Source organism: Cimex lectularius, unplaced genomic scaffold (assembly GCF_000648675.2).
Source record: "Cimex lectularius strain Harlan isolate CLEC.00 unplaced genomic scaffold, Clec_2.1 scaffold46, whole genome shotgun sequence".
Taxonomy (NCBI): domain Eukaryota; kingdom Metazoa; phylum Arthropoda; class Insecta; order Hemiptera; family Cimicidae; genus Cimex; species Cimex lectularius.
This window is the reverse complement of record NW_019392654.1, coordinates 1,199,847-1,227,121: the sequence shown is the minus strand read 5'-3', so window position 1 is coordinate 1,227,121 and position 27,275 is coordinate 1,199,847. Positions and strand designations below refer to the sequence as shown.

General features: G+C 30.9%; 3 protein-coding genes across 7 annotated transcripts; 2 read left to right on the top strand and 1 right to left on the bottom strand.

Annotated features, from left to right (window-relative positions):
• The first annotated feature begins 360 nt into the window (after positions 1-360).
• LOC106672882 (BSD domain-containing protein 1-A-like) lies at positions 361-8,349 on the top strand. Of its 2 annotated transcripts, XM_024224579.1 has the most exons (7): positions 362-584; positions 3,222-3,264; positions 4,895-5,011; positions 5,087-5,138; positions 5,322-5,480; positions 6,581-6,769; positions 7,325-8,349. In XM_024224579.1, the coding sequence occupies exons 4-7, from the start codon at positions 5,124-5,126 to the stop codon at positions 7,709-7,711; spliced, it is 750 nt and encodes a 249-aa protein (XP_024080347.1). In that variant the 5' UTR covers positions 362-584; positions 3,222-3,264; positions 4,895-5,011; positions 5,087-5,123; the 3' UTR covers positions 7,712-8,349. The 2 variants fall into 2 exon arrangements, with proteins under 2 accessions (XP_014260155.1, XP_024080347.1); XM_014404669.2 differs by lacking the exon at positions 5,087-5,138 and having other exon boundaries at positions 361-584.
• LOC106672881 (WD repeat-containing protein 18) lies at positions 8,060-13,013 on the bottom strand. Of its 2 annotated transcripts, none has more exons than XM_014404666.2 (2): positions 12,857-13,013; positions 8,060-10,213 (listed from the first exon to the last, which is right to left on the bottom strand). In XM_014404666.2, exon 2 carries the CDS (start codon positions 10,174-10,176, stop codon positions 8,956-8,958), a length of 1,221 nt encoding a protein of 406 aa, XP_014260152.1. In that variant the 5' UTR covers positions 10,177-10,213; positions 12,857-13,013; the 3' UTR covers positions 8,060-8,955. The 2 variants fall into 2 exon arrangements, with proteins under 2 accessions (XP_014260152.1, XP_014260153.1); XM_014404667.2 differs by lacking the exon at positions 12,857-13,013 and adding an exon at positions 10,547-10,778.
• A 2,213-nt stretch (positions 13,014-15,226) lies between these two features.
• LOC106672913 (xaa-Pro dipeptidase-like) lies at positions 15,227-26,426 on the top strand. Of its 3 annotated transcripts, XM_014404718.2 has the most exons (14): positions 15,227-16,020; positions 18,589-18,708; positions 18,780-18,960; positions 19,016-19,207; positions 20,003-20,050; positions 23,448-23,509; positions 23,632-23,676; positions 23,741-24,016; positions 24,080-24,228; positions 24,292-24,392; positions 24,451-24,645; positions 24,706-24,857; positions 24,994-25,138; positions 25,697-26,043. In XM_014404718.2, exons 1-13 carry the CDS (start codon positions 15,317-15,319, stop codon positions 25,100-25,102), a joined length of 2,334 nt encoding a protein of 777 aa, XP_014260204.1. In that variant the 5' UTR covers positions 15,227-15,316; the 3' UTR covers positions 25,103-25,138; positions 25,697-26,043. The 3 variants fall into 3 exon arrangements, with proteins under 3 accessions (XP_014260204.1, XP_014260203.1, XP_014260206.1); XM_014404717.2 differs by lacking the exon at positions 24,994-25,138 and having other exon boundaries at positions 25,697-26,426; XM_014404720.2 differs by lacking the exon at positions 25,697-26,043 and having other exon boundaries at positions 24,978-25,079.
• The last annotated feature ends 849 nt before the right edge of the window (positions 26,427-27,275 follow it).

The following is a 27,275-nucleotide window of genomic DNA, read 5'->3' as shown; positions in this document are numbered from 1 at the left end:
GCATCCATCGCGACATCTATACGTCTGCAGTGTGCACACATTTGTACAGTTCAAATCAATTATACATTTAGCTCATTAATATTTTCATGATTACATAAAATTTCCTTTATTTAAATTTCAATTTTATATTGGTACTTTGGTTCTCTTATTAATTTATTTTCTGTATATTTTTTGAATGCTTAGGTAAAATTAAAGTTATATTATTTAAAGATTGACTGCTACGTTGTATATATTTATAATTTTTACAATTTTAAATAGGTTAAAGTAAAAAATAATAATCTCTCAATTGAATTGTAAAATGTGAGGGACACGCCTTTTGGGTCACATCGGATATGTACACCCTACCCCATCGTACTCCTTTAGTCTATGCTCTATGAAATGAACAGCTGTTAGGGCGCAGATGTCAACAAAGTAACTGTAAATGTGTATTTATTGACCTCATATATGTTTCTATTTGTTACTATCAAATACTGGTGTCATTCGCTTCAAAAAATATTTCTGAAGGTTGATGTCAAGTTTTTAATTTGATCATCGTTTTTGGAATATCACAAATAGACGGGCGAAATCCCGCTAGAAATGGCCGAGTGAGTATATTCAGCTTCCTTTTCCTCTCTGCATTATTAATTGCTTTTCTTAACAGAAGTGACACAACATAAAAGTTTTTTTGAAATCGTTTTCAATATTTTTCAACGTATCCTTCGCATACATTGCAATATAAATAAACGCATAAAAGTTGTTATCTGTTATTGGTCAATTACGCCACACAAAGCCATCAAGAAATTTCTACTGGATATATTACAGTTTTTCTACATGTTAACATTTTTTCCATAAGTAATCTACGATATAAAAGGCTTTAAAATTAATAGTTAAAATTACAAATCGCTTGTAAGACTGTTTGTTTATTGGCCAATTTTTGATTAGAAGACAAATTGATGATTTTTACGCCAAATTGAGTAATTCAGTATTGTTTAACAATGGGACTAATCCCAGTCGCTTTATATACAATGAATGAGTGGTATGTCAGGAGAAAGTGATTTTAATTATACCTAGAAAGCCCACCTTTATCGGGAGGAGTATAGCTATTTTGGGGTGAAAATTACAAAAACCTAATTAAAAACATCAAAAACAATAAACTCATTGATCATTGCTTGATATCACCAATGATCGAAACCAATTAGCGAAAAGACTATTCATGTAAATAATAAAAATAATAATGTTTCGAATCTCCTATTGTGCTGACGGTCGCAATAAAAATAAAATAAAGTAACTTGTCAACAGTTTTCTTGATTTTCTCAACAACCAAGGTGGAGAGCAGTTTAATAGCTAAAGTCCATAATAACTCTGGCAAAAAGTAAATCAGAATTTCAAGCTATTAATTACCTTCAGGGCTCTGTCCGAACCCTGGATCATGTGACATATGGATGCGGGAGGCGGCACTCACGTTATTTTGGATGCGATAATTTTCGCGTGGTAAATTAAATTCCTTTTGGAAAAAAAAAAAAACTGAAGCAAAATACTAGTTGGAGGCTAATTAATTAGTAGACTGTATGGAAGCAAACAGGATTAGATACTGGGATAGGAACAGAGTTAGGACGGGATTTTAGATTAGGGGCATTTGGGGGGAAAAAATAAACAATTATAATTCATTATATATGGCACGAACAGCTATCAGTTTAATTAAAGAAGAAAACTGTTGAAAGAGATGTTTCGTTGCCCTTTCAATTGTTTGTTGGTGTTTTAAAGAAAATGATGGACTATTGCTATAAAAAAAGACTTTTTTTTAACGAGGGTATTTCAACTTTGAAGTTATATGTACCCTCAGGGTGCCAGTATTTTTGAAAAAAGCCCATTTGTAAGTATGTTGGATTCAAATGCAGAGCTACTACCTTAAAGTAATGTGTCAACACCTAAACTTTTGTAACCACCAACTTAAAGCAGTTTTTTTGACTGGTAGGACGAAGAACTTAAATCATGGATTAAAGGCTCCCAAATTAAAAGAAAAAATATGTTATATAAACAAACAAAAGTATTTTCCAATAACCCTAGACTTAAAAAAATATGTATATATAAATTATAAAAATGAAGTTAAAAAAAGTTATATATTGCTCAAAATACAATTAAAAATTTGACAGCTGCTCTGGGAATACTAAAAAACAATGTTGTATATTGAATAAAATCTCAGGTGGTAATCCTATGAAATGTAAACTAATTGAAATAGGCAATAGCAATAATATTATAAATGATCCTTTAAGAATTTCTAATTTATTACTTTGATGATTACTTTGTCAAAACTGTCAGATGTATATGTAGTAACCTTGATCTTGATAATGTTTGTAATCCCTGTAAAAAAATAATTAGACCTCCTCCTTTTTTTGCACCCTGTTATCAGTGTGAAATGTACAGGATTATTCCCTTAAAGCCAATAAGTTGCTGGGTATCATGGAATAAATGCGCGATGCACCATACTCATAGTTTATGTCAGATCTGAAATAGACAAGTGTTCTGTACATAAGGAAATTCTTTTATTTCATATTATTATATGAATTATTACATTTCTTTACTGATTGTCCATTACTCCTTAACCAAATTAACTTTCATATTCTACCTTGTCATTCTAGAAGTCAATAACATTCTTCATTGATTGCCTTAGAGCTAATTATGCCAATTTCAGTTTTATACAAGAACAACAAATATGTTAAACTCGTTCAAAATTATGGATATATTTAATGTCAGCTTAAGTAAATTTAAGCAAATTGTATCATTAGAAAATTAAATATTAAGTATATAACTTTAATACATATTTCAAATTTGAGTGAGGGTCAAGGAGCCTGAGTTTTTTTTCTTCTTCTTTCCCATCCAATGCACCTTTTACCTGATCCTCACTCAAATATATATATATAATAAATATTTCTAAATTTATGTACAGTTATAACCCTTACACTATATTGAATATATTTGTAATTAGGAAACCTTAAATTAAATAAAAGGACCAAGAACAAGATATAATTTTAAGGCGATTTTGTCTTTAGGCTTTTTTTTCACAAAATGCTAAGAAAAAAATTTTAACCAGGTTATATGAACCCTTGGGTTATCGGTGTTTAAAAAAAATATTTGTAAGCTCCGGACCTTTACAGTGATGAGTTGTTGTGGCAATACCAATTTAATACATTTAGTATGTAACAATTTTTATTAAATTTTGTTAAAACTGAATATGTTATTAGAGGGAGCTGGTGGTCCAGTTGGATAAATACTGCTAAGTCCAAGGTAAGTGTCGATTTAACAATTGTTGCATAGATGGGAATTAAGTTAGTAATAACTGAAATATATTGTAATATTTATATTAAAAAATTAAGCATTTAAATTATTACAATATTTCAAATTAAATTATTCAGAAATCGTGAGATGCAGTCTGGTCTCACGATTTCTGAATAATTATCGATTAACGGTCACTAATCACCACACATTTCAAATTAAAGTTATTTAATAGGTCTTGGTTTAGATAAAAATTTTATTATCTCAATATATCAACTTAATTGAAGAAAGTTAATTGTTCAGACGGATCACTAACTCTAATGGAGTTATTTAATAGGGTGAGTCATAAAAAATTACTGATTTAATTTTCTTGGAAAATATAATATCCTATAGGCTTTATTTGTTTTTCAAATCCAATTAGAATTCATACCACTTCACTCACACGTTAGACTGTACTAAATGAATGTGCAAAACAGTGATCTCATGTTGCCTTCAGTTTTGTCTTAGAGTTTAGTTAAACAACATGACAGTAAAATTTGAAATTTTGGTAATATTACACCAATAATGGAAACAAGTTTTCCATTGCCGAAACTACTCGTTTGGTACGGAAATTTTAAGAAGAGGATGCTCCCTCTGAATTGACAAATGATTCCAGAAATTTAAAGCCTGTGACATCTGCCTCGAGAGGAAAAAGGGTTCTGGACAAAAATTATCATTCGACGAGAAAGCTCTGCTGGGCTGTTGAAATAGATCCAATGAAAAGTACTTGGGATTTGGCAAGAGAGCTTGGAGTTTCCCAAACCACCATAAATTGTGGCCTGCATAACTTGGGGAAGTGAATCGTTCATTGAGAATGGTTCCTCATGAGTTGACAAGTGAGCAAGCACGACACTGAAATTTGTCATCTTTTGAAAAACCCAATGACCTTGAAGTTCATAAAAAGAATAGTTACTTTCGATGAAAAGTGGATATATTGGAGAAACCCCAAGACCAAGAAACAACAGCTACACTGCAAACAGCCTTCTCTATCAGTTGCTAAACAAGGCGATTCGACAAAAAGCCCTCTTTATTTGGAATTATGAATGCATAATTCATTATCAGATCATTCTAGAAAGTCGAACCGTTGATTCATAAGTTTATTGTGAACAATTACAAAAAATCTATGATGTTTTGACCCAGTGTTACCCAGGATTAGTAAATAAAAAGCGGGTTTTATTTCAACAAGATAATGCTAGACTATACATTTTTCTTTAGATGATATAAAAAATTGGATAGAATTGAGTTTCTCCCTCATCCTGCTTACAGTCTAGATTTAGCACCTTCCGTCTACCATCTGTTCCAGTCCACAGCTCTTTATCTTCAGGGGAAAACTTGTAATTCTCTTAATTAGGTTCAAAATGGAGTTGCAGAATCTTCTGATCAAAACCCAAAAAGTGGTATTGTGAAGGAATCCGACACCTAGCCACGAGGTAGCAACAAACCATGCAACACAATGGCATATATTTGGAATATTAAAAAAAAAGTCAAAATAAAATTATTTTTAAATTAGCAAGAATAACATTCTTTTTGTATGACTCACCCCATTGAATTGTATATTTACATATTTATGATGCAATTTATAATATGAGGTCTGTTTTTTTAGGGAGCAGAAGTTTTAGAATTTGTTAAGAAAGATTTCAATGAGATATCAACAGTTGTCAAGAATGAGGCTTGTGTTATTGCAAATCATGCAGCAGTAGCTGTAAAAGATTCTTTGCAGGTAGGTAGTGATGATATAACATTGTTTGTTTTTAACATACATTTAAAACTAATTGTATCCTATTGAGACTTCCAGGGTATAATATTAACGTGCTATTAACTACTACTACTACATGTGGATACAAAATGTAATATTTAACACAAGTTTTTGTAAATAATTACATTTTTTAAAGATGTGAATATATATATATATNTTTTTTTTTCAATTGTTGCAGGCAATTTTTGTCTTACTCTCACGTTTTCACTTGATGTTCTAGGCCTTCCTGAACGCTTAGTAAGTGTTTATTTAATTGATGACCTAACTTTTACAGCTGGACAAGGAAGATTCAACAGCTACATCTGTAAAAAAATCATTGTCTTCATTCCTTGATCAGATCTCTGATGTGTTTGTGCCTCCATCAGAGGATGACCAGGTCTATGTACCTCTGGTTGTGAAAGATGGAGAACCTGTACAGTTGTCACCTATCCAAGTAAATGTGATATTGAGTTTGTATCATTTCATTTGTTTTAAATATATACTAGCCTTCATCAATAGACTTTACTTTAAATCATCACTAAATTTATTATATTATTCTGCTCGTTCACATTTTGTAAGAAGAGTGAAAGTAGTTTACATTTTCGTTCTTGCATTTAGTTTTTAAATATAGAATCTCACAAAGAAATGAAAGTACCAAGAACATTTTCTGAGCTTGTTCAATAATAAAGTTAAAAATTTCAATAAAAATTAATATTAATAATTTAATTATTAATTAATAATTCGTTAATACATCTGGTTTAAGTGTACAAAGTTTTTGAGAAAAACCTTGAAAACAAGCATACTTTTATTTTTTATCTAGTTTCTCATGAACCAAAAAGTTTTGGTCTAACTTCAGATGCCGTGAACTCGTCAATGTATTTTATCTTATTTATTTATTGACACTGAATTCAATGATCCGAAGATTGTTTTGCGGAAAAATAAAATCTTCTTCAGTCAAGAACCAATGTTTGTATTTATCATTTTAATTGATAATGTATTAATTGAGCATAGCACCAGAAAAAAAAAACTTGGGAACAATTTCCTCAATGCTTTCATGAGCTATATGGAATATCATCTAGAGTGGACATCTAGAGCATCCCTTTAGTCGATGTTATTTGAAGAAGTGTTTCAAAGTTTTTCTTTTAGTGCCGTGAGCAATTTTATGTTGCTGATTTGGTTAAAGGAGTTGGAAAAAATTAGTTTTTACAAAAAACAACGGTTGGAAATAGTTTTTCGCAACTAAGTTAAGAATGGTTGCTTCAAAGTAACATCAGTTTGCACTGTTGAATTCAACATTAAAAAAAAAATGTTCAGGATCATGCCATTTAAAATAGTTATGTTTATATCCCGCTATTCTATAGAATTAGGTAAAAACATTTTAGTTAATGAAAAACAATAAAAAGTAAAAGCTTAAGTATCACAGATTCCCTTGCCCACAAAAATAATCCCTAATTTAAAAAAAATCAATGAATAAAAATACCGTGGAATAAAAGTTAAACTCACCCAGTTTACATTGTATATATTGTATTGTTTAAATTGTAACTTTTTGTCTAGATGAAGTTATACACACTTATATCATCAGAGGGGACATATACAACGCCTATTGAATTGGAATTCAAAGATAGATTTGAAGCATGGCTTAAAGTATCTGAAGAAATTTTCACTAATGTTAAATACTTATCAATTTCACTTGCTTCAAACTCTAAACTACAGGATAAATATACACAGCTTGTTCCTGATAAGGTAATGTATGAGATTAATTTCCTTTATTCTTAAAAAATAAATAAAATAACTGTCACAATATTGTATGACCAAATAATTATTTCACATCAGTAACACATTAGTACATTTTAGAAAAACAAATGAAAAGTATTCATATGTGAGGTGTTTAGTGACTGTACTCAATGACTATTTGTCAATGATTATATGGAGATTCTGAGATGACAGACCGCCTCTCACTATCTCCCAATAAGTATTCATATGGTTGATTACCTGATCGTTGTGAAGCCAGTTAGTTAGGGATCAAGTGGAATGAATTGAAAGTTATGCTTTAGTTAAACAGTTTGCTGTGTATTTAATGACATTAATATCAATATTAGAGAGTTAAGAATTTTTTATAAGGTGAAGAAATTTAAAAGTATATTTTACTCTTTTTGATAATTGATTTAATTCTCTCAGTGATAGTACTTATAAAAAAAAAAAAATTATATATATTATATATAAATCTGGTATTTTCGCCTTTTATTTTATCTTTATATATTTCCAGCTTTGTGCAAACAACCACCTTTTAAATTTCAGGTGTCTCACTCTGATTTCTGGAAGAGATATTTGTTCAGAAAAGCTCTGCTTGAGGATACAGAAGCTGAACGAGAGCGTAAAGAAGCTAGGCGAGGGGAGGAAGAGATAGAAAAAGAGAAAGAAATATGTAATGAAGATGACATTCTTAACGACATTGATTTCAGAGCAAATGTTGAGCTGACCGAGGAGGAGCAAACACAACTTCTTGCCCAATACGAAGCAGAGATAAAGAATGAATTTGATGTTTCCACAATTCGTACTCGAGAAAAAAAAGACCTTGTAATTGTAGGGTCAAACCTTACTTCACAGGCTTCCACATCAAGTAAAGAGAGCAGTACAGATGGTGAATGGGAAAAAGAATTTGAACTGGAAGATGAGAAAAACTGAACAGCTCAATTACCCATCTTAAAATCTTTGGTTATTTAAGCATATAGCAGGAATTTACGACAAGGTGGTCAGCTAACAGTTCATTTGAGTGACCAAAATGCTGAAAATAGACCTTTTGTAATAAAAAGTTGAAATTTCAAATTTGTATAAGTATGGTTTAATAAAATTTCATTAATATAGTTAATTAAATATCAATAATATATAATTTTTTGTAAGTTAAATATTACTCTGGTTTAGTTACTTTATTTTTTGCACATTTAAAAACTATAATTTATGTAATTATTGATAGTTTTGTTTTTAGAATTATTGACAAATATGTTTTCTGTCAACACAAAAAAAATTGTTAAGACAAGTTTTATATTTAATTGAACAAACACATTTATGTTACAATTTTATCGGAAATTTTACATATGAATAGTATGCATTGAAATATTTGAAACAAATTCACATGTTAGAAAATATGTGATTAAGCTAATGATTTTTCAAAAGAATATTTTTATCATTCTTATAGGCATTAATAATTGTTGTCTGCCATATGACTTTATACCATGGCTACTACTGGCTATGTCTAGTTGATAATCAAAAACAGAAGGACAAAGCCTACATTGCTTTGAGTAATAAATTTTGAATTAATTTCAGATTGGATTTTATGCTCCCTTCTCATTTAGGAAAGTCAACACTTTTTTAAAAATAATAATTATCAATTATTAATTTGTTATATCATTTCCTCTACCCTTAATTCAAAGTTTCAAAATAATCAAATGAATCTACTTACACAATTTATTAAACATTAAAAATCATCATTAAACAACATTAATCATTAACATCAACATTAAAAAACATCAAGAACCAAAAATTAATTATATAAATTTGTTTCTAAAATCATTCATAAGAATAATGCTTTGTCAAAGGTCAAGATCGTACAGAATCACACTTGGCTAGGATTCTCTGTTCAAACAGATCTTCAACATAGTAACAGTTAATTATGGAGGCTTAAGGTGTTTTCAATCAAATAAATGTTATCCTTCATTAAACATCTTGTCTCAGAGTTTTTCTTGGGAAGAGAACTGAAGGAAATAAATCTGTTAAAAGCCAGGAGCTTTTCTCCTTTGATGTGTCAATACAGTTCAATAAGCCAAATTGACAATTACGTGTTAATCATGTTTTAAGATAATAAATAAGTAATGAAAAAAATCTGAAAACAAGTGTGTAATAAGGATATGCTACTACATTTAAAATAATCATCAATTTTGACAGAGTTTGATGGGAGTTATTTTTTTAACTGCCTCCAAATTTTGTTTCATACAATGCTTGTATAGTTCATTATTAACAACTTTCAATCGATTTACCTCATTTCTTAGATTTTGTATGATAGAAGATGAAGTGTTTTTGTCACTATCAGATGAATTTCTAAAATTTAAGACTGGTAAATCTGTTCTATGAGACAAATTTAGTTCAACACTGTCATCATCAGTGTGTTTGAAATTACTAATATTTAAAGCACGATAATGGGCTGTAAATACAGATTTAAGAGTTTCAAAGCAAACTACGTTAATAACAGGTGATTTTGTCTTAATAGTTCGTACTAAATTTCGACACTGTATGTGCCATAGTTTAATAGTTTGATCAGTAGAAGCAGATATTAAAATTTGCTGATCTGGTGAATGTGTTAAGCTGGTCACAACATCTTCATGAAGGCACATTGTCTGAATTTCGTCATTACTGATACGACTCATGGAGTGGCCAATTAATGAAGAAAATTCAAGTTCTGATATAGTACCATTGTGCCCTCCGATAAACATTTTCTCTTGAGCTGCAGTAAAGGATGTTGGAACTTTATCCAAACTGACAGAGAGGAATTGTGTTCCTGAGTTGATATCAAATATACCAACTGTTTTGTCAGCTGAGCAAGATAACAACTTAAAACCATAAAAATTAAGTCCAATCACACTAAGAGAATGTGCAGATAATGTTTGTCTCGGTTTGGTAGGGGAATCAACGGCATTCATGTCTATTAAGTTCCATAATGTTACCAGTCCATCTTCTCCTCCACTAGCTACCAACATGGAGTCACTGCTGAATGTGATAAGACTAACATTTTGAAAATGTGCTGATCCAAACCCCATCAGAGCTCCTGTGCTAGCATGATAAATATAAAGTGTTTCTCTGACAGCCACTGCAATATATTCTCCTCGAACTGGAGACATAGCGATCGCGTTTACACCTCCAGGTGCTACAATCCGTTTGTTCATGGCATGTTGTTCACTCAATGCCCAGACAGGCATTTGAGCTTTACCTTTGTTGCAAATCATCATACATCCTCCACTGACAGCAAGACCATGTTGAGCAGGAACTGCATCTCCTTTATATGACATCAAGCAGGTTCCAGTATAAGCATCCCAAGCATTTGCAATTTCAAGTTTTGAATCAGAACTTGAAATAATGACGACTGTTTCAGTATGCATGATGATTCCAATATAAAACAAAAAGAAAATTCAACACCTAAAAAATGAAAATGTAGCTTTAAAACACATGTATAACAGAAAAGTTGGATATTTTTTTTTTATTTACAAAGAACATAAACAAAATTACCTAAGTATGTAAAAAAAAAAAAATTAAAAAGCCTGCTGAAATGGAAAAATGATAACAATAGGTTACAAAATATGTATCAGCTAAGCAATCCATACTAATATGAAGAGAATTACATTTAGAAAAATTAAACAAATAACTAGAGAATCGGTTAGATGCCCTTCATACAAGAAGAAACATGTCTGATATAATATTTATACCCGGCCTTATAATAATAATGTTGACTTCCCAGAACTGCTATCATACCTCAATTTTCATGTCCCATCTGTATACACCTGCAGGAAAACAGTGTTCTACCGTGTACAGTATTCTCCTATACCAACTACACATCTCGCTTTCCCATAATACAGGATGATGGATCAGGTCAATAACCTAACAGTATAGATATTAATAATTCATCTAAATCTAGTTTGAGGAATTTGACAGGAACTTCAAGGTCAATTAGTACATCTGGTGTATATGTATAATTAATTAATCTTATTTACAATTCTTTTTATTTACTAATCAAATCTCAAATATTACTTTTGTAATAAAATATTGGTATATAAATTATACTGTATGTTATTATTTTTATTAGTGTAATGTTTAATATTTCAATGTTTTTCATATTTTAAATGTTCTTTACCTTTCCTGTGGTATTATGGTAATGGGCTATTGCCTGTAAATAAATAAATAAAACAGAAATTCTTTCCAGAATTTTGAGATAAGACTTGATTGATAAAGGGAAAATCTTACTTAAAAAAGTGTTTGTTGTATTCAACACCCACGCATGACAATATGAACATTTATAAACTTTGGTAATGTCATTTAGAATGATATCTGAATAAAATTAATATTTTTGATGAAAAATTGCTAGATTTGGAATTATAATGTTCAGCTATAAAAAGTAGTATCCTATTCAAATGTTTACCGTATTCAGCAAAACAAAATTAAGGCATCAAAACTAATGTTTTCATCTAGTCTAACACAAGTCTATCTTAATTTTGTCCAAAATATGGAATAATCATCATCTACCTACTACAAACTACAAGATACTATAAAATCCTTGCTATTAACATTATTTAAGATTTGACAATTAATGATAAATGAAGTGAACCTGGCAAGAAAGAAGAAACCAAATTTTAAAGATAAACAAAAACCAGGTAATTTCAGTTAAACAACATAAACCAAATAAATCAACTCGATTGATCCCAAGAAAAAAATTGTAGTGAATTTTTGTATATTAACTAATATGTTACAATGTCTCCGGAATATTTTCTTGTCAATATACGGTACTGATCAGACTAATATAAAAAATTTCAAATACCAAACTATCTTTTAATGTGTAATGAAATTTACATTTTTTTCTTATAATGCAGTTTTAATAAATAAACTAGTAAATGACCACCACAATTAGGTCTAATCGAAGCACTGTTTTTATTTTGCCAAGTTTTCGTTTATTTTATAAACAAAACAGGGCATTTAAAAACTAAAAAATGTCGATATAAAAGCTGTTCTTTAATTGAACCTAACAGATCTATAATATAGTATATATACCAGAAAGGACAATAACTACAATAATAATGAAGAACACAGTTTCAATAGATTTAACAGCAAATTTTAAAACCAAACTAATTAAGTTTGTACTATTTCAACTACACTTTGATACTTCCAATAACATAAACAAAATTCATCGTGAAAAAGCTTTGAATAGGGCAAAACATACAGAGGTTTTACTTGTAGAAGGCAATTTTCGATAAGCACTTATTGTTCTATAAACCCAGCCTTTCCCAGGACTTTAACCATAAAGATTCTCGTTGTGTTTTCAAAGTAAGAGAAGAATTGGTATATTCGAAATTCAAACCCTGGGTTAATAAATGGCTCATACAACAAAATCTATTCACTCTGTAACAGTAATGCCAAGGAAGATCTGTATCACTTTCTGGGAGTTTGCTCACTACTTTCAGAATTACGGGTACCTTACTTAGGAAAGCTTGTCATTTTGCAAGATGAAATACTGGAATGTCTTTCCAATAAAAAAAATCTCCTTTATCGCTAATATCCTTTGCTCAGCATGCCTGAAGAATGAGATACGAGCGGCTTTCAGATATGCAATAAAAGTCGTTTTACTTTTAATGTTTGGTTTTTTCTTGAACTATTAGTTCTCAAAAAGTAATGTTTTCTTTAAATTCCTATTCTTTTTTCATTTTATTTTATTTTTATTTTTTATTTGGGGGGGGGGTTCCTGACAGCTACTAGCTATGCTTATTATACTTTGTAACATTTGTTGTATTTTTCAGTTTTAATAAATTATTATTATATTAGCTCAAAACCAACAAATTTTCAGTGTTATTTTCAAAAGTTCTTTTTTCATGTTCGTACCTAGTATGAAAAACTAATAATTTTCTACGCATTGTAGTTATTTTATAAGACGTAAAATGATAATGGTAACTTGTACTATTAAAGACATCACAACCAGAAAATCTTTTATGTTTTAAGGTTCAAAATTAACTGTAAAGTTTGTTCACATGATGTTATTGGTTTAACTAAAAACTGAACATGTACACATGTACTTACTTTTGGGCTAAGCCAACACTAACTTTTACATAGCCAAATGCTATATTTTATATAGCATAAATACTACGTAACTTTTTATTGTAAAAATATACAACTATTTCAGACTTTCGAAGTATTTTAACCTTCTCTAAACTAAAGTCAAACAATGAGATTGAATGTTTACAATACTATTGAAAATTATCGACCGACTGATCGATTTTTTTTAAATAGTTTCGTTTTTTCCAACAATGCTCTAGTGCCACTAATACGTAACCAAAAGTTAGGCAAATAAGTACTTGTTTGAAAGGGTTTTAAAAATTAGAGCGGTGAAGGATTATGTAGTGACTGTCTGAAATTTGATCGTTACCATATGATTTTGAACTGCATGTCTTCAGAAAACAGAAGCCAACATAATTTTAAATATATAACACATCTTTGTAATTTCTCCTTAACTTCATAAACTTTTCCCTCTGCGTGGATGAAAGCTGTTGTTTTACCCTTTCCTAAAGTTTCATCATCGTCATCCCCAGAGATTTTCGCCCTATAAGTATCTCCTACCCTGGTTATCTAAAGCTCTACAAATCATTATGTTTAAACATTAACAACTTTCTTGATACTCAATCATGACTACTTATTTGGAAACTTGAACATTTATTTGGTTTTTCATCCCCTATTTTTAAATTAATATTCTCTTACTTTTCATGTTGTAAGCAAGCTGTCAAAGTACCTAATAACAAACATCTTATCTTCCTGTTACGTCTGGCGTTCCTCAAGGAGCGATTTTAGGACCCTTGTTGTTTTCAGTTTTTATTAACGACGTCCCTTCTTTTTTAAATTACACCGAATTTCACTTATTTGTTGATTATATCCAAATCTACACACAATGCCCCCTCAGTTAATCCCTGATTCCATTCATCTCATTAACGAAGACCTTTCTAGCTTGGTTAATTGAGCTTCAAAACATGGTCTCAAACTTCACCCATTCAAATCCGAATTGATAATTATGTGTAACACACATCTGCCAACTGAGGATTTTCCTTGCATTACTCTTGATAGCTCTCCAGCCTCTCTCTCCTACACTAAAACTTAGTCTAGTCAAAACTCTTATGTTACTCTTTTTTAACTATTACAGTACTTTATACTCTTGTTCAATTAATTACACTTCTACTAAAAAAATTATACTTTTTTAATAATTGCACAAGATTTGTATTAAGGTGTGATGTTTAGTGGCCATTAGCCAATGACTATTTGGAGATCGTGAGATGCGTCACACACCAGTCTGCATCTCACGATCTCCAAATAGTCATTTGTATTAAGTTCATGAAGAAGATAGTACATCTCAACAGATGGCAAGTTCATTCTGAGTATTAATTTATTTGATTATCTTAAACTCAGATCTCTTATTTAATTATTTAAAATTAAAAATAAACTCTGCCCATCATACTTATTTATTATATTCTATGGTAATTCTTCCCATAGTTACAATATTAAAAAAACCTGTATCATAGATTCCAATCTATAAATGATTCATTTAGAGTTGCTGGGGCGCGACTGTGGAATTTACTTTTGCAGCATGTTAGGTTTGGCCACCCTCTTCGGGCATTCAGGCATGAAGCTTTCAATCTTTTGATTTGATCAAACAAATTTAACATGAACTTGTTGCTATTCTCGTTTATCTTAATTACAAATTAATTAACTAATTTTTTGCCTCAGGGATTGACCCCAGTGATATAATTTAGAATGTATAACATATAAAGAACATAATATAATATAGAACGCATAACATCTTCACATAAACATAGAACACATCTTCCAGCAAACTTAAACTAATAACATAATAATAATAATAATAATAATAGTAAAAAGCTTTATAGCACTCAGAAGAGATATAGCTAACCTAAGATAGAAAGTTTGGATGTTAGGGTGTGAAATGACCTTAGCTGTTAAAACGCCCTTAAAAATTAATAATAATAATAATAAATATAAAATTGACAAAATAAGATTTGCCCTTTGTATACTTTCATGCAGAATCCCAAAATTTATGCAAAAATCCATTCAAGTCCCGACATTAACTGGAACTCAGTGGACCCACTACTACCTCATATCAGTTTTGGTAGTCAGTTGAAATTTTGAAGTAGGTCCTTTGCTAATAGATAGCTTTGATAATGTTGAATTTAAATAAAATCCAGAGAAGTTATGAATTTTTAAGTGGAAAACTGAACATCTGTAAAAGTAAATAAATCTATATTATATTACTATTTTATCTTTCATATTTTATATCAACAATTTATACATTCACACAGATATCATGCATATATATTGCTTATAAATAAACAATCAAACATGTGATATATTTACATATATGTACATATAAATTATTCCATGTGTTTAGCACAAATATTGACTTTTTTTCTTTAGATTAATGAATTCGGGCTATTTTTTATTTGTTAATTGTATTTAAATTGACTACAAGTAAGTGTAATGGAGCAAGAAGGAGTGACTGCAAGTTCAGCCCCAGATGTACTTGAATCGGCTAGTAAAAATAAGACTGCGGATTTCGCTGATAGAACATCAGATAAAAATTTCTCTCCTAGTGGAATGGCAAATGATGAAAAGGAATACTCTACTTCAGGAACAAAAAGAGAAAGTTTAACTGCAAGCCCTAAAGACAAGTTCAGTCTTAAAAGTGACTCTAGTAGTAACTTTCAAAAGAGTAATCCGTCATATCATTCTATAAAAGCAGAATTACCTCTAAAAACTACAGCAAATTTACCAGACTATATGGGCCGGGCTAGTATCATCCCAGTGAGAAGCTTCACTTCAAACGATTCAAAAATATCTGTATATTCTAAAGATGATTATAATAGTCTTGATAAAACTATGAGTATGCTTCGACAAGAGCAAGAAGCTGAAATGTATAATTGGGAGAGTATAATAAACGAAAAGCTGGACAGGGACAGTTGGACTGGAGGATTTGGTATTTCACCCAAGAAAAAGCTTATACAACCTTTTCAACATTTAACTGAACTCAATGGAAAAAGCTCTGATATAAACATAGCTGCAAACCACTCCAGTTTAGAACCTTACAATGCTTTTTTTGATGAACCAACAACAAAGTTAACTAGATCATCTCTTTATTCAGAATTTTCTGATACCATCAGCCTTCCAGAAACATACATCTCTGAGTATGTATTAATATATATTTTTTTAAATTTTATTATAGATCAGTGATCCAATCACAAAAAGAAAACACACATTATATACATTTTTCATATACATATTAGTTAATGTTATAAAATTAATAAAACATTCAAATAACAGTACCATAGTTCACTAACCAAAATATTACTCATTTTATTTGGATATTTATTATTATTATTTTTTTAATCTAGCAGAAATTTTTTAATTGTTGTATGATTATATTTGTGTACAGTAGGCATTACACAGATGTAGAAATCTATTGATAGGTTGATGCTTTAATTAATTGGTTCTGCAGAATGAATTGTTAAATGGAAGAGGATTTCGGATCTGGTGCTTAGGAACACAGACAAATTAGATGGCAGTCAATTAAAATATCTGAGGACAGTCAATTAGAGATTGGTGTGGTATTCCTGCTTTAAAAGCTAAAAATCATTAAAAATTTACACTAAATTTTCTTAACAAGGATGAGTGAGAAGAACAAAAAGTACTCCAAATAATACTGGTACATTCCAGGGAAGATCAAAAAAGAGTTTTATATAAGAAAGCAAGTTGGTTTAGACTGAAAAATTTCTTGTATTACAATGTAGTAAACCAAGGGTTTCCAAAGATTTACTCTTTACATGGTAATATGGCTTATAAAAGTAAATTTGGAATCAAACAAAACCCTTAGTTCTTTGATTAAGGCAACTCTATTCAGACAAATTTGAAAATTATGATACATTACATTTAGAGAAGTTAAAATGAGATTATTATTTTCATGACTCCACTTTAATACTGTATCAATCCTACTTTGAACAAGATCCGAGAGAAGATAATGATAAGAAAATTTTTAAATCATCTACAATAATAGAAAAATTATATCAGAGAATACACACTTGATATCATTTATAAAAATGAAAAACAATATCAGGTCCAAAAGAGATCCTTGTCAAACTACAGATAATACTGGTATTAGGTTAGAGGATTTTTTTTTTTTTTTTTACTACAAATATACGTTATAAGCTTGCAGTACAATAGTTAATTCAACCATAAATGTGTTTGGTAAACATTTGATAACAATTGAGCATTCTTGCTATCTGCATCCAAATATCTGTTGAAGGATCCTCAATTTATTAACCCCAGTACAAACTCTGAACCACTCATTATACCATTCAACATCATCCACTACCTGAACTTTTTCTATTCCAACAATTCCACAATAGTGCGGCCATTAAGAATTAGAGACTACTCACAGAAAGTATGAGAATCACCTATTCCCTTGTTGTTAGATCTTGTCCATCCTGACCATTGAAGATAGGCTCTAGGGACTATCAACAAATTTTTTCAGCCCCCAACTTATGCATTTTGTAACCAAAACACACTCTCACTCATTCTTAAATATATTCTTACTTATTTACATACCATTCACTCAAGTATGGATAACTCAATATTCCTCCATTACCCTTTACATATACTACATATCGAATGTAATTTATGCTTACTCTAATATTAATCTTATTTATGAATACTCAACATTCAGCCATCAGTCCTCTTGCATTGCACATCCACACCAATATAAAAATTCTCATGAAACAACACAAGTCCATCTATTACAAAACTTTAAAAAAAATAAATAAATAAAATTAACTTAAAAAAAGCACTCCGGGTTCCTACAAAAATTGGGATAGGAGAGAATACTTGCTGCCGTGAATGAGCAAAATACTCATATCAGGTGGTATTCTTACTTTCTTTCTATACAGAGCCAATGACACCCTTCAATTATATGGGACATATTGAGTAACCCTTCTCTACATGTTGGACACGTACACACATTTTGGCGCAAAATAAACTAAAAGTCAACCGTGTATGGGCAGAGTTGGGTTAGAATCATCCATTTTGGGACATTTAAATTCTCTAGAGCTTCCTATTAATGGTGCTCTTGATGTGTAAGATCTCAAGCAACTCTTGCAGCTATTACAGAAAATCAACATTTATACTTCAATATTTTATTTAAAACATTTTAAAGTTTTTAATCTCACAGATAAAACTATGCTTTAACACTGGTGATCAAATAGTCACCCTGAAGGAATGAAGTATAAAAAATTTATTAACATGCTGTAGGCACACATTAAGAAACTCAAATGAATCATTTCAGTCTTCAAATAAATATGGTATACTACATAAAGACAGTTAGAATTTATATTAGAATAATGCCACACAATTGAAATGATTACATGTCATTAAGCAAAGAACCAATTATTTAAGATTATGGTGAAATATTTCATATTATGGCATGTAATGTTAATTGGTAGTAATATATAAAAGGGATTGTTAATGGTTACCCATTTTCTGGGACACCCAATGAGTGATTAAGTAAGCCATCCTGTGTGAAAGGAATTAGTTATTTTCTTACTTCAAGAAACGACAGTCACTTTGCATCAAGTACCAATATTTAAAATATGCAAGTTTATAATTATTAACCAATACTACATTTAAATTTAACATACACAGTAAATTGACTTTACTGTTGATATTCTTAGCATGAAATTTAACTTTTTGACACATTTGTTTAGATCTGAATTAGCTGAAAAACCAGAATTGTGTAAGACATTTCAAGAAAGGCAAAATGAACGTACAAAACGATTAGCAGTGAAAATGCTAAATGTTATCGATTCTCTTGCTCCTACAAAATAGTAAGAATTCTAATGCGTTTTAAACAATTTTTTTTGTTTTTTTGTTTTTTTTACTAAGAAAATTTGTATAGTGTCTTGCCAACATATCAAACAACTAAATACACTATACCTGTGTCAATGCACACTTTCAAATTAAATCGAGTTCGACTACATGAAAGGATGAAAAGTGAAGATCCTAGAGGATTTATACTATTGAAAGGAGGAGAAATAGTGAATCAATATAACACCAATTCCACTTATACATTCAGACAGGTAAACGATAAATTTTTTATGAAAATGTTTTGAAAAGAAAATTTGCAAATGACAGGAACCATTCTTCCACTGGACCTTTGGTGTGAGGCATCCATCGTTTTGGGGTGGTATTTGTTTAAGAACAGGTTCATCATTTTTGTTTATCCCAAGGAGTTCGGAAAGAGATGAGACATGGAAGCGTAAAACACCGTCTCCTAATGATTATAAACAAATGTATGGAGTTTCAAAGGTCATGTATGAAAATGAGGTAAATTATTTATTTTATATTAATTGAACTATTTATTTGAAGTACTTATATAATGCTTTGAAGTAAAAATATAGTGATTGAAATAATAACCCTAAACTTAAAAATATCTAAAAATATAAATAAAATTAATGAACACAATGAACAATATATGTAAATTATCTGTCCCATTGAATAAAATGAAACACTTCATTTCTCCTTTTCCCATATTTTGAGTGATACTGCAGCCATCTTCTTCATATTTACTAAATCTTGTTTCAAACCTTTCCTTTGAAATTGTAAGACTCATGTGTCCAAGTCTGCCTATTATAAACACACCACCTCTTTTGTTAATGTGATCATAGAGATTGGCTGGTGCATACGTTATTCAGCATCCTATCCTCCTAGTTTAACACATTGCTGTTTTTAGTTCATTACAGCAACACCTTTTTTACTTACCCACTCTTATTTTAGAACTAAACTCATTAAAGATTTTTTAGAAGTCTCTTTACTTTTTATTACTATAATATTAGACTATTTTTACTTCGTTTTCATTGAATTTGTTTTCAAAAATCTTGATTTATTATATTAACTCTAAATATTCTGAGTGATGTATGGACAGATTTATTAATGACCTTTTCTTCTAATTGTGTAAATTAAACAGAAAAGAAAAGTACATAAAATGTTCTTGTGATTATGTATTTAACAAATACAACAAACAGTAAAACTAATAGTTATTTTTTTTATTTGTTATTTTAGTTACAGCTCCCAGATATTCCTTTCCAATTATAAATGTAACTATTATTTTTCTTCATTTAGATGGATTCTGTTTTGACAAAATATAATCCAAGAAAATTATTTCTACTGGTAAGCTTAATTCAATTACTTATTACAAAATAATTAAAGTTGTATTGATTAATTATTAATATGCTTTAACAATTAATTTCAAATTTTATTTTATTGTTACCTTTATTTTTGTATCGTTTTTAAAAAATTATCATTTGGTTTTTCCAATTTAACTTAGGTGTACCTCCTCTCATAGGAAGAGGTTAGTAACACTTAGCTTTTTAAAGTTGGTGGTGAGGTGGGTCAATGGCCACAATGTTAGGCATTGACATGGAGCTGATTATTGTAAAGTGAAGGTCCCGTATTTACAAATGGACTTTTTTTCTAAAATAAAGGTACCACGATTGTTCGGATAACCTTGTAGTTGAAATGCAACAAACCAAAAGGGCGAAAACTAAATGAACTGAAAAACTTTTGAATAATTGAAAAAAAAATCAGAGAAAAAGACCCTCAAATATGGGGGTCTTTTTCATATTCAAATTCATATTCATTTTCATATTCAAAAACGCATATTCTCACCATCGAAAACACAAAACTTAAATGTTCTGAGGAAGGCAACATTTAAATAAAAATATTAATAAAATATTAACAGTCACTAAATACCACACATTTGATGGAAATCTAACCCTGACAGAATAGACAAACCCAGTTGAATGATAAAGTGGTCTCAACCTTTGCTATAATATTCTGTCATAAATTCACTTTTATCGTTTAAAGAGATTTTTTAAAAAGAAATTATCACAAATGTCTATCTTGGTTAATATTTTGTAACAGTACTAAGTAGAAACCTGAATTATTCAGAAGTTCTATTAAGATGATTACTTTAATTAGCCATAAAAGAGGTAACAAACAGCCTTGTGTTATTATTTTGTGGACAGCCTCGTTTGACATTAATTCTAAGAGTGCTACCACCTAACACATATTGACCATCCTTCCTTCCAAATAGGTCTTCACCCGGTGATGGTCAACATTGTAATTATCTAATGCTGATCTAATGCAAGAAGTATCAGCATTATCAAATGCCCCTTGGATATCGAAGAAGCAACCTAGTTTATATTCATTATTAAATAATGATTTCTCAATCCTGCCTATCAGTGAATGCAAAGCAGTTTCCACTGATTTTCCTGGTAAATAGGCATGCTGATTGGGATGTATCATTGTATTAATTCCACAATCATGTCTAATATATCTATCTAAAATTTTCTCTATTATTTTTTATGAAAATAGAAGATATACTTATGTAGGTCTATAAGATTTAGGTAATTGATATGAGGCCTTACCTGGTTTGGATAAGAAAATTACCCTTATTTCCTTCCAGCATTTTGGTATATGTCCCAATGCCAGACTACTCCTTAGGAGATCCTACACTGTACTAGATAGACTAGGTGTATCCTGTTGAAGGAGGGCAGGGAATATTCCATCCACCCTGGCTGCCTTGTATTTCTTGGAAGAATGTACTGCCCATTTGTAGGCCTCCCAAGAAATTACCTCAGTCAATTATTTTCAGATGATGGTACCATAATGCTAACAGGTAGGGATCCCCTGACTCTCATTTCTGATGGAAAATGCCAAGGGATTGCTTTATGAGTGGTGTTGTGATAAAGGATTTCAACTAATCCAGCTAAACTGGAATTGATAATGTTTAGTAGGAGAAGAACGTTAGGTAATTTTAAAAACCCTAAATTTCAGGACATAGAATTAAAGTTAGTGGATTCAATCAAATTCCTTGGTGTGAAGCATGACAGGAAACTTGATTGGAAAGGTCATATTAATAACATATACAGGAAAGGCACAATATATATCAATGGTAGCCAAATTGCTATATACTGCCATTCTACCTAGATTATTTTTTGCAGCTTTAGTATGGTGGAAAGGTCTAGAAAATAAAGGGAACAGTAACAAATTAAGGTCATTTCAAAGACTAGTTGTTTGATGATGACAGGAGCATTTACAACTACACCCACCCTCACACTTGAAATCACAACCAATACCACACCTTTTCACATTGAGGTTAAGGTCAGAGCACTAATCAGCTGCTGCATATTAATTAGCAAAGGCAGCTGGAATCATAAGTGCAATAACAGATGTCACTCGAAAATCTCACAACTATTGAGTAAGATTAACGGTCAATTATTAACCGTTAGTGTTAAAAAGATTAAAACCCCTTCGGGGAAAAAGTACTTTCAAATAGTCACCCCTTGTGAATATAATTATAGTTTGGATGATGACCATCGCAACATAGTCTGCTATACAGATGGTTCACTTATCAAAGGTAGAGGGAGTGGTGCAGGAATCTACATGCTTAAATTAGGAATCAGCATCTCCTCCCCCCTCTTGACAATAACACCTCCGTTTTTCAGGTGGAAATTTGGACCATTAATGTATGTTGTAGAACACTTATGGAAAATAAAATTAAGGGAAAAGATATTAGAATTTTTTCTGACAGTCAGGCTAGTCTTAGGTCATTATAAAAAGATTTGTCAACCTCTAGACTGGTGGAGGAAACTGTAGATATTACCAATAGGATCTCTTCCAAGTTTGAGAACAAGGTAACCCTTATTTGGATACCAGCATATAAAGGACACCATGGCAATGAAAAGGCAGATGGCCTAGCCAAGAAGGTTCTAATACTGCGTTTGTTGGACCACAACCGGTATTACCTCACTCTATGAGAACAGCGAAAGAGAGTATTAATAACTGGGGCATGAAACAATTCCTTAAGGAGTGGAATTTATCCCTCGGACACAGGCAATCGAAAGAGTTTGTTAAGGTGATCAAACCAGCAGAATCGAAATGGCTATTCTCTATCTCAAGGAAGGGAATTAGGAGGCTGATAGGTATCCTGACGGGCCACTGCCCACTGAGAAGACACCTCTTTGTAATGGGTATTCTACCAGATCCCTTTTGCCGTTTTTGCGAAATAAAATAAGAAACGGCAAGGCACTACCTCACAGAGTGTGATAGGTATGCTAGGTCCACAGATTTGCAATCTTTGAAGGAGCAGACATCACCAAATCACTCCCTGAGATAAAATGGTCCAAAATCTTGGGGTTTGTGAACAAGTCCAAGAGATTTATGCAGGACACTTGAGCTGACCAAGTCCCGGACTTTTTACGGATGGGGTACGTGTCTACCCAGGCATTTAACACCCCTCGGGTTTTGGTCGCCCACCCCGTGTAGTAGCATAGTATATATANTATATATATATATAAACAGTACTAAGTACATTTCATTTAAAAATATATTAAACATTTTATTAGAAAATTGTATTTTATTGAACTTCCCAACAAAATGAAAAAAAAAAAAAGTAAATTAAATGAAAACAATGTAAACAATGAAAAATTACCCAAATATAAATGAACTTATACATATTTATTTATTTTTATTTCTAAATAATTAAATCTATTATATTATATAGTGTGGAATGAATTCAGACAGTGGGCTTGTGCTCAACCAACCAATTCTTCCTGTCGATACAACGTGAGTTATTTACACAACATAACAAAGTGCAAGATTAGTTGCAATATACCTTTATTAATATATCTTTAGAGACGAACCAATAGAAGACTTAGTTAATAATACTTTTGTTTTCCTTATTTCAGGATTGAAATTGACACGAAGACATTATATCCAATTATGTGTGAATTGTAAGTTTAATTACAAATTAACCAACTTCTGCAATTATGTTTAATATTGTACTATTTTATACAGAAGAGTGATTAAGAATGATTATGAAATTGAACTTATAAGACAAGCATGTATTGTATCATCAGATGCTCACAAATACATCATGCACAGTATGGTTGGAATGGTTGGCTATTATGAATATCAAGCACAATCTCTTTTTATTCATTATTGTTCATATATGGGAGGGTGCAGGACAACTGCGTACAATTGCATTTGTGGCACAGACCCTAATGCTGCAATACTACACTACGGCCAGACTAGTATGGACAACAATAAAATTTTAAAAAGTGGTGATTTATGGTAACCCAATACTTAACAAGTCAATTTTAATTAATTAAATATTAAGAAATTTTAATGTTAAAGTATTTTCGATATGGGAGTTTCATACTATGGGTATGCTTCTGATATTACATGCACTTATCCTATAAATGGAAAATTTACTGATGATCAAAAAGTAATATATAATGCTGTGCTTAAAGGAAGGGAGAGAGCACTCGAGGTAATCAGACCAGGTAAACTAAATGCATTACAGTGTTGCTACTTACATGTTCAAAGAAAACTTAATTTTATGAAAGGGATTGGATGGGATCAAGTTCACCTGGAAGTCCTAGCAGCAATATTTACAGAAATGAGACAAGAAGCTTTACTATTTGGAGATGTGGATGAGATGATAGAGGCATGTATAAAAAATATATATTTGATTAAAATATTTTGTTTTATTATTTGAATTGCAGGCAGAACTAGGAGCTGTGTTCATGCCTCATGGAATTGGACATTTGTTAGGGATTGATGTACACGATGTAGGTGGATACAATTTGAACACCCCACCAAAACCAACTCGACGGAGTCTAATAAATTTAAGAACATGCAGGCGCCTTACAAAAAACATGGTCTTAACTATTGAACCTGGTTGCTATTTCATTGAAAAAGTATATTACAAATAAAATTAATCAATATCTACAATTCTAACATCTAACTTAAATTTTCAGTTGCTAGAAGAAGCTGATGAAAATAAAAAATTGGCAAAGTTCATAAACTTCCAGAGAATAAGCCAATACGGAAATTTTAGAGGTATACGGATAGAAGATGTTGTATTAGTAACAGAGTTTGGATGTGAAGTACTGTCAGATGTTCCTCGAAGGTTAACAAATGACTTTTTAACAAATATTTTCTTCTTTTTCGCTTATTTTATTTTTTAAAAGTTTTTATTTTTTGGCTTAATAATAAAACAAACAGTTTCCTTATTATTTTATTTCTACAGAAAATTAATTTTTAAGGGCACTTCGTAAGAATCACTTGTTCAAAAAGAAAGGGAAAAAGTTTGAAATAATGATAAAAACAACAAGATTGAAGAGAAGTGCCTCCAAAAATGGACTTTTTTCATAAATAAAAGAATAGAGAAACTGGTTGTATTTTGTAATGGTAATGTTGAATTTGATATTTCAAATATTTTGACTAGTCTACTACCTTCTCAAAAATGTAGTTCTAAAACATTCATCACCATTTCAGAAGTAGTCCTAACTCCTTTTTGAATAAGGATTCCAAAGCTTTTTTACACAGCAACCTATTGTGGAACCGCTGTGATTATACCTTTGAAAGTGCACTTTTTAGTACAAATCTAAGCACTTTACTTGTGCCTCTTTGCACACCTCTTTTACCGTAATAAGCTAATGCTTCACAATCACAAAGGTGCCGATGTTTCATGTTTCTCCTGATAGAGCCAACATGTTTTTGTCTACTTTTACATCTTATTTAGGATATAGTTAGGAGGGCAGTATAAAGGTCTATATAATTTCCCAAATCCTCCCTGCTGAAAGAGTTCCTTCGCCTTCATTTTTGAGAAAGGTATAAATATCTTTGCCTGCCTCATGCCTGGCACTGTTATTCTATGATTGAGTTTTTATTTCTACCAATACACATTATTGTCTTCCAACATTTATAAATCTTCATAATTTACTTATGTATTTATCTATTTTTTAGTGTTGATGAAATAGAAGCTTGGATGAATTCCCAGCCACTGGAAGGTGGATTTGATCAGTACATCGGGGATGATCACTTGCCTTGCCTCTGTGCAAAAGAGCCCCCACCTATTTCTCAGTTGAGAATACCTACAGGAGATATTATAAAACGTATTTGTGGTTGCAAGGATGAAATTCGAAGCACTTCTTCAGCTGAAACACTGCATTATGACAAAAATATATGTTCTTCAAGGGACTCTGTGTCTGAAGTAATTGAAGCTGAAAAATTCTCAAGTAAAGATCATGTAATAGAAAAGGAGTGTGACGAGGTAAAGCCTGAATCAGAACAAAGTGAAATAGATTTAGAAGAATATTATGGTGGTGAAGAAATTGATCAGGCATACTGGAAATCAAAAATACCATTTGTTGTATCAGATACAAGTTCTTCTGCTTCATCAAAACATAAATATAGCACAACAAACAGGCAAAATAAAGGTTTTGGGAACAGAGACAAAGCAGAAGAAGGCAATTCTTTCCAGCATCCTAAAGCCCCACCACCTACTAAACCTATTCCATCAACATTAAGCCAACCACAGGATCCAAATCAAAAAGGCATAAACCCTTTCCCTGTGCCCCATGCAATTTCATCAAATCCTCATGCCAGGGATGAAGATCTACTCATTGTTACAGAAAAAGAATCAAAAAATTCCAAACTTAAATAAAGTTTACTATTTAACAGATTTAAATACTTAGTATAGTATTTTATTTATCAATGGACAACCACACCCTTTTTTATAATATCAAGTGTAGAATACAAATAATAATAATAATAAAATATAAACAATACTTGATATAATGCATTAGGGGCTCTGCCTTGCTTCACATACCAACCCTTGGGCCGCTACATAGCAGCTCGCAGCTTTGTTGTTCCCTTCCCCCCCCATTACCTTTCTATCTGTCTGACAGAACTCAGAGAGTTAGAGCTTCATATTCTATCTCCTCTTCTCTCTCAATTTCAGCTGGTGTACTCAAGGCTCTATTCTTGGACCTTTACTCTTTTCCATGTTTCTAAATGAGCTTCCTATAGTTCTTAATCATATCCTTTTCTTACTCCTCCTTTTCTTTTTCCCGTTTCCTTTTTACGTTTTTGTCTTTTTATTTCCTAATGTGGTTTCATGATTCAAGTTTAATAATTATTTTAAAGAATATACTATTGTCATCATTATTTTATTATCATTATTACTGATATTACACTATTATTTTAGGATGTTCATAAAATTAAACTTATTTCTACAATATGTACGTGCTTTGACACAAAGTAGACACCTTGGTAGGTGCTGATGTCAAAGTGGAGTCACCATCAAATTATGAGATTTCATTTGGTTTAAAACATTCTGGCATACAAATTAAGATATTATTTGGAATGATGAAAAACAATTTTTTCAATAATTTTTTCATTTGCCTCGGAATTCATTTTCTTAAACATTTTTTATACTCTCCCACCCAAGGGTAATTTTTTGTCATAATTAGTATAATACGAAATGGTATTCCAATTAAAAGTATAAAAAATACTTTTCATTATAATAATCTTAATTGATTTT

What these genes read in the sequence shown, in the direction of transcription:
- LOC106672881 (XM_014404666.2), bottom strand. Translation starts at nt 10,176, where the DNA reads ATGCATACTGAAACAGTCGTCATTATTTCAAGTTCTGATTCAAAACTT.
- LOC106672913 (XM_014404717.2), top strand. Translation starts at nt 15,317, where the DNA reads ATGGAGCAAGAAGGAGTGACTGCAAGTTCAGCCCCAGATGTACTTGAA. An exon ending in TCTCTTGCTCCTACAAAATA is followed by an intron (nt 18,709 to 18,779) that starts GTAAGAATTCTA and finishes AAATTTGTATAG; the next exon opens with TGTCTTGCCAACATATCAAA. An exon ending in ATTCTTCCTGTCGATACAAC is followed by an intron (nt 23,510 to 23,631) that starts GTGAGTTATTTA and finishes TCCTTATTTCAG; the next exon opens with GATTGAAATTGACACGAAGA.
- LOC106672882 (XM_014404669.2), top strand. An exon ending in TAAATACTGCTAAGTCCAAG is followed by an intron (nt 3,265 to 4,894) that starts GTAAGTGTCGAT and finishes CTGTTTTTTTAG; the next exon opens with GGAGCAGAAGTTTTAGAATT. An exon ending in CTGTAAAAGATTCTTTGCAG is followed by an intron (nt 5,012 to 5,321) that starts GTAGGTAGTGAT and finishes TAACTTTTACAG; the next exon opens with CTGGACAAGGAAGATTCAAC.